The sequence below is a fragment of the Gracilinanus agilis genome, chromosome 2 (genome assembly GCF_016433145.1).
Source record: "Gracilinanus agilis isolate LMUSP501 chromosome 2, AgileGrace, whole genome shotgun sequence".
In the NCBI taxonomy this organism is placed as follows: Eukaryota; Metazoa; Chordata; class Mammalia; order Didelphimorphia; family Didelphidae; genus Gracilinanus; species Gracilinanus agilis.
The window spans coordinates 655,124,177-655,131,864 of record NC_058131.1 but is presented as its reverse complement, the minus strand read 5'-3'; the positions used below and the strand labels follow the sequence as shown (position 1 = coordinate 655,131,864).

Sequence of the window (7,688 nt, the reverse complement as noted above, 5' to 3'; positions counted from 1 at the left end):
AAGGAGAGAATGAGGAAGGGAATCTCGAGTCCCATTGTGAGGAAGGGTTATTGTGCCACAAGTAGGGATTTCCATTGGAAATAATGACTCACAGACATGGTTACCTGAAGGCATGAAGTTGGTGTGTCCTAGATGCCCCTGCCAATAGCACGTGCATGTACATTATATACATACCATACCAGCAAAACATAAAAATAGAAAAAATGGGAAGATCATATCATTTCTACAACTACACAACTAATATAAACAACGCTGTCTAAAAAACACACACGTACACACAAACAAAACTAAACACATTCAGATTTGTACTTTGCCCTGCAGAGAAACTCCTTCTGATATGGTATAAATATAACATACAAGACTAGGAAGTTTAACTTATCAAGATTCATTCGGGATGACGGGATGCCGCTCACTTGCGGTTTTCCCTTCCTGGACCACTCCTGAATTATTCCACGTCATCCCACGTCAGAAAATTTTGGTATATTTGCATGCGTGGGGCGACACCAGGTACACTCCCCCTGACACATACACACTCTTATGAGGATAGTGTGCTCTGACACAGAACTATCCTTTCCCAGAAAGCCTGCTTTCTTTGAAGGTGGCCAATACTAAAAATCAAGGAAAGGACTTGCTTCTTTCTTTTTCATCAGCCACCCACCAATGGAACTGAAAACGATGGTGGATGGAGGCCAGATCAGATCAAAGTTGAGAGCTTGGATGTGGTTTTGGAAGTTGGAATTAATATCTCTGTAGTTGGAAAGAGGGCAGAATCCATGCCATCCACTTCACCCTATAGAGGGGCATGCTGCCCTGTACCATATGAAGAATTCTTGATCATGCCAACAGAAACTGGGCATGTGGAAGGCACAAGGGAGAAAAGAAGGTCAACAGGATTGACCTTGAAAAGATTTGGGGAGAGAAGTATTCTCTTTCTGTGAAGGAGAAATGCTTGCTTCATTCACAGCTCAAAGAGCTTTTCTGATCCTTCCAAGGGAAGCAGACCCTGTGAATTTCTGAATGCTCTATTCTCAATTGTGAATAATGAGGAAAGATTAGGAGTGGATGAGTCATCCAGGTATATAAATGACTTAATTGAGTATATATAGGGACCTAGGTACCCACATATACATCAGAGCAGATACCTGGATTTATCTACTGATAGATAAATCCACTCAATGTACATGATATATAAAAATATTTCATATAGTAAATTGATGTGGTAATTTTGCTTTTTTTTTTTTTTGCTGACCAGCAACAAATTCCAATATTTTTCAGCTGTAAACCAAGACTCAATAAATATGTTGAGTTCAGCAAAGAACTGGGTTTTGTCGATCTTGGTTCCTCTGGAGTTTTAAAAGTCAGGCTGAGGGGGTGGGCGGGATGGTGGGGGTCCCGGGGGTAGACGAGCAGGAGGGGGAACAGGAGGCAGCTGCCTGGAAGGAGGCTGAAGAGATGTTGGAGGAGGAGGAGGGCCCCGGGGGGCATTGTTGAGGGGGACACTCTCGTGGCTGGGTGGTGATCTTGGTGGCGGTTTGAAGGCAGTTGGTTTGCCATCAGACTTTACACGAGTGAAGTTGATGCATCTTCCCTGTTGAGGAGAGAAAAAGCCAAAAATCAATGAAAACTAACCAGGAATTAGTAATAGCTACAGTGCTAATTGTGAGTGGTATACAGAATTGGTTCCTAACCTGTAGGCCCTGTTTTCCTGGAGTTAAGGCAGAAGCAGGGCCTGTAGAGTTATTGTGAATGCTAAGGTATTTTAAAAAAACATTTAATTTTATTTTTTCCATATTATTTACTTTTGTAAATGAGCAATTTATAAAACCCAAATCCCAAAACATAAACCCAAATAAACAATTGAAAAATTGTATGTTTTCATTTGCATTCTGACTCCACCAGTTCTTTCTCAGGAGTTGGATAGCATTCTTTGTTCTAAGTCCCTTGGAATTGTCCTGAATCTTTGTATTGCTGAGAGTAGCAAAGTCTATCACAATTGATCATTCCACAACATTGCTGTTACTGTATACAATATTCTCCTGGTTCTGCTTATTTCACTCTGCATCAGCCCATTAAAGTCTTCCATCTCTTTCTGAAATTATCCATTACTTACAGTGTAATAGTATTCCATTACTGTCATATACTACAATTTGTTCAGCCATTCCCCAATTGATGGACATCTGTTCAATTTCCAATTCTTTGCCACCACAAAAAGAGCAGTTAATAAATATTTTTGTACAAGTAAGTCTCTCCCCACCTTTTTAAAAAAATCTCTTTGGGATTTAGACCTACTATTGGATTAAAGGGTATGCATTGTTTTATAGCCCTTTGGCCATTGTTCCAAATTGTCAGAATGGTTGGGTCAATTCACAACTCCACCAGCAATGCATTAGTGTCCCAATTTTGCCACATTTCCTCCAACATTTATCATTTTCCTTTACTGTCATATTGGCCAATCTGAAAGGTGTGAGGTTGGTACTCACAATTATTTTAATTTGCATTTCTCTAATCAAAAGGTATGTAGAACATTTTTTCATATGATTATAGATAGCTTTGATTTCTTCATCTGAAAACTGCTTATTCATCTCTTTTGATGATTTGTCATTTGGGGAATGACTTGTATTCTTATAAATTTGATTTGTTCTTCATATATTTGAGAAATGAGAACTTTATTAGTGAAATTTGTTATAATTTTTCCCCCAGTTTGTTATTTTCCTTCTAATCTTGGTTGCATGGATTTTATTTGTACGAAACCTTTTAAATTTAATATAATCAAAATTATTCATTTTACATCTTGTAATGTTCTTTGTCTTTTGCCTGGTCTTAAATTCTTTCATTTCCCATAGATCTGACAGGTAAACTGTTCTATGTACCCCTAATCTGTTCCATTAATCCATCTTTCTCTTTCTTAGTACCAGATTGTTTTGATGATCACTGCTTTATAGTACTGTATAAGATCTGGTACTGCAAGGCCATCTGCCTTCACAGTTTTTTTTATTAGTCCCCTTGATATTCTTGATATTTTGTTCTTCCAGATAAATTTTTTTTTCTCATTCTATAAAATAATTTTTTGGAAGTTTGGTTGGTAGGGTGCTGATAAGGTATATTTTTAAACCTAGATCTGTGATTTATTGTAACAGAAAGCCCCTACCAAGGAACTTAGTACCAAAGAAGGGGATGCATGTCAAACAACAAGATGTGGCAGCTGCTTGGATATGAGGGGTGACAGTGACTAGTTAAAAATGACATTGAGGTTGTGAGCTGGGTGACTGAGAGCATGGTGGTGCCCTCATTAGTACCTGGGAAGTTCTGAAGTAAAAGTTCTGGGGAGTAAAAGATAATGAGTTCTGTTTTGGACATGTTTAGTGTGGGATGCCTACAGTGACCCGTGGAAAGATGCTCAGTAGAAGCTTCAAGATGTCTTGAAAATGGGGGTAGCTGGGGCAGCTGGGTAGCTCAGTGGATTGAGAGTCAGGCCCAGAGATGGGAGGTCCTAGGTTCAAATCCGGCCTCAGATACTTCCCAGCTGTGTGACCCTGGGCAAGTCACTTGACCCCCCATTGCCCACCCTTACCACTCTTCCATCTAGGAGCCAATACACAGAAGTTAAGGGTTTAAAAAAAAGAAAATGGGGGTAGCTTGATGGCTAAGTGAATTGGGAGCCAGGCCTAGAGATGGGGAGTCTGGGGTTCAAGTCTGGTGATCTTGGCATCAGAAAGACCTCAGTTCAAATCGTGTTTCAGACACATGGTGACCGTGTGATCACGGGCGAATTATTTAATCTAAACACTATAACTTACAATGGAGTGGCCATTCGACATTGGTGGGGAAAGTTTCCACACTGTCTTTGAGGATAGAGATTGTTTCATTTTTATATTTGTCTCCTATCCTCTAGTTCAGGATCTGGTATATAGTAGGCTAATTGCTAAATATTTTTTGAAATAAGTTGGTTTGGGAATTCCTTATATTGATGAAATCAGGAGACACAATCTTGGAAAAATCCTCAGCTTTGGCCACTCCCCCAATGCATTTTCGAGATCTTTTCCATAAACAAAATGCCACCCCGTGACTGCTTTTGGAGCCTGAGTCACAGGTGAAAATGAAAGATCCAAGTTTGGGTATGCCCTGAACTCGGTCTGTGGACCCTAAGTATGCCTGTGATTCCTATGCATGAGTGGGTTGTATATAGGAAGTATTTAGACTTTCTAAGTGCCTGGCACTGTGCTAAGCACTGGGTATACCAAGAAAGGTAAATCTAGATGCAATGAGGCAATGCAGTCAATGGAACCTGGACGTGGAGGCAGGAAGACTGAACTTCATCCAAACTCAGAAACTTACTACCAGTATGACCCTGAACAAGTCACTTAACTGTTGTCTACCTCAGTTTTTTTTTATCTGTAAAATGGGAATAAGAATAGCATCTATCCCCAGGGTTGCTGTGAGGATCCAATGAGATAATATTTGGGAACCATAAAGGACCCAGTAAATGCTAATAATTAGTAGAACACTGTCCCTTTTCTCAAGGAAAGAGGGGAAGAAAATACAGACTGCAATGATAGCTAACATTCATATAGCACCTACTATGTGCCAACGATGCCATTTGACTCTCACAACAATCCTTGAGGTAACTTTTTTTATCTTTTTTAAAACTTATTTTTTTAATCTTCATTTTACCAGTGAGGAAACTGAAGCAAATAGACTTGTTCAAGGTCATGTAGGAAGCGTAAAATAGATGGTCTAAATGGAAGATAATCACAGAGTGAGGGCTCTAGCAACTGGAGAGCCTGAGAAATGCCTGCAGAGAGGCGGGATCTGAGCTTAGGAAAGGAGGAAACCTGGGAGGGGAGGGGAGGAGGGCAGAATTCCAGGCTCAGCTGGCAAGTTCTAGGGCAGATTTCTGATCTTTCATGGCCCCCCCCCCCCCCCCCCCCGCTTAGAACTCCGTGTGTCCTCCTTTTTGGTGTCTAGGAAAGGTTCTGCCCTCCTCAGACCCTTCTTCTCTGTGGGTCAGGGTTACCCGAGTGGCATGACTGCCCGGGTCTTGGCATCTTCTGTCCTTCCTCTCAGAGCAGGCCAGGTCTCCATTTTCAGATGAAAGCTCTGAGATTACATTTGGAAAACACCAGAATGATTGGCCAGTGGCGGCGGTCACATCACTCCCTCCCTTCCTTCTGCCTCCGCGGCCAGGCCTTCCTTGGCAGCTAGTCCCATGGCAGCTAGTCCCAGTTTCAGTTTCTAAACTGAAAACCGTTTATACCTTGCTGAATAGGTTTCAGAGTAAGTAGCTGCGGTCTAGAGCGTCTGGGTTTTCGGCTATAAACTCGCCTCCATAAGCAGTTTTCCTTTTCCTTTTTCTGTTAGGTCTCACAAACCTATTCATTATGCTAATAAAAAGGGCAGCTGGAGTCCAGTTCCGGGACGCAGCAAAGTGAAGCCTTGCCCTGAGTTCAGCCCCAACCAGGAGCCGGTCTCGGCTGTGTGTTCCTTTTGGCACAGAGGGCAGAAACCACATCTTTTCTTCTTCCATTTCAGCTCTGGGAATGGTCTCCACACCTGCTGGGGGGAGAGGCTGCTCCCTGGCTCCCCATTCCATCCAAAAACAATCCGTAAGGCCATGGTGCTGCGAACGGGGGAAAAAATCCCCCCAAACCCATCGGGAGTGGGAGAAGGGGCTAGCAGCAGCGGAACCTCTTCTGATTTTCTTAGGGAGAAAATTCATGGGGTGGGATAAGGGAAGGTAGAAGGGATCAGAAGGGAAAACATCTTCTGCATCTGCCCTTCAGGCCATGCTATGGCAATCCGTGGGGAGGCTGCAGCTCTCAGCTCTAGACTGTGGCCAATGTCCGAACAAGGGATAAACAGTTATTACGCCGCTCTATTTCCTCTGTGGTAACAAAACGACTAAGTAGCACATTCTCCATCCAAGTATCAGACAGGCTCGAACTCTAACCCAAACCACACTTGGAGAAATAATTCCCCAAAACCAACAACAAAAAAACCTAAACCTCTGGGGGTAGTCATTTGAGTTTTTGACCCTGGAGGAGTAACAAAGCTGATCCCTGAGATGGGCGCTATCAGCTCTGTCCTTGTGGGGCATGACTGAAAGTTAAATTTGATAGATGTTCATGATTCTGAAAGCTCTACCTAGCCAAATGGTTCCTCTTGCCCTTTGTTGTTCTTTAGTTGTGTCTGATTTTTCAAGACTTTGTTTGGAGTTTTCTTGATCAAGATACTGGAGTGGTTTGACATTTCTTTCTCAAGCTCATTTTACAGATGAGGAAATTGAGGCAAATAGAGTCAAATGACTTGTCCAAGGTCATATAGCTAGGAAATAACTGAGGTCAGATTTAAATCCAGGACTTTTGTCTCTAGGCCTGGCTCTCAATCCACTCAGCCAACTACCTGCCCCCCCCCCAGGTTTGAACTCTGGAAGATGAGGAAACTGAGGCAAACAGGGTTAAATGATTTACCCAGGGTTATATAGCTAGTAAGTATCTGAGGCTGGATTTAAATTCAGGTCTTCCTGATTTAAGGCTCTATCCACTGTGCCATCTAACTACCCTACTGACTACTGCTACTACTCACTATCCTACTCAAGAAAATCTCAGTTAGTCTCTTGCTCAAAAAGCTTCAATGTCTCCCTATTGCCACGTGGATAAAATAAAAGCTCATGGGCTTGCCATTTAAAGCCACTTGGCAGTCATTTCACATTTTTCCTCCTTGTACATGATATCATCTAGACAAAATGGCCTGCCTATAAGACAACATTCTATGTACAAGTTTCATTCCTCCTCTCTTTTCTAGAATTCTCTCCTTTATCTCTACACAAGAGACTCCTTGAGTCTTTGGAGCTCGAGTCCTGCATCACCAACTGTCCTAATTGGATGCCTTGTAGGCATCTCAAGCCAAACAAATCTCTTTCCCTTGGCCTCTTCGGAACACCTAGCTGAACTATCACTCCCTTCCAGAGGTCTCTCCTCATTCACTCTGTTGTTGGTGCCTCCCCCATTCATTATTATTTATTTTCTAGAGATTCCTTATTTACTCAACTGGGAGCATGTTGCATCCCCCTAATTCTCAAACTGGGTTCCTTGAACCTGTTTTAAAATTCTTTGTTGGTAACCATTTCAATACAATTAACTTCTTAAGATTGACTAAGCTCTATTTCTGTGGAGGTAGAATGAAGAGAACTTGAGTTTGAATCTTCTTTTAGATAATAGCTATGTGACTCTGATAAGTAATTTGACTTCTCTCAGGCTCAATTTCCTCATCTGTAAAATGGGGATAATAATAGCAACTAACGTCCAGGATTGTTGTAACAGATGAAATACTTAAAGAACTTTAAAAAACTTAAAATGTTCTCTATAAATCTAGCCAGGGACTTTTATTTTTGTCTCTGTGTGCTTGGCATCTCCCATGATGCCCAAAACAAAGTTAGAATCTGAAAAATGCCATTTGAATCAATGAAGTCACAAATGTTGTGAGCCTCTTTCCTCATCTGGGAAATGACATGGTATCGAAGGTCTAATATAGCTCCAAAAATGTCTGTAATTCTGACTCTAACTCTGTAGGGTTTGGAGGGACTTTGGAGATGGTCCTCTTAATGATTCACAATTGCTTCCAAAAATTAGGGCAGGGTTGGGGCCAAGAGCCAAGGCAGCTAGGTGGCATTGTGGATAGAGCACTGGGAC

At 41.8% G+C, this 7,688-nt stretch overlaps 1 protein-coding gene across 1 annotated transcript in view; it reads right to left on the bottom strand.

Moving 5' to 3' along the window:
• Positions 1 to 1,224: 1,224 nt before the first annotated feature.
• Positions 1,225 to 7,688, bottom strand: part of ANTXRL (ANTXR like) — a 96,566-nt gene continuing 90,102 nt past the window's right edge. The window contains exons 12-13 of the mRNA XM_044660227.1: positions 5,551 to 5,698; positions 1,225 to 1,624 (exon numbers count right to left, since the gene is read on the bottom strand). Coding sequence (XP_044516162.1) covers positions 1,352 to 1,624; positions 5,551 to 5,698 — 421 coding nt within the window. The 3' untranslated portion in view covers positions 1,225 to 1,351. The remainder of the gene's footprint in view (positions 1,625 to 5,550; positions 5,699 to 7,688) is intronic.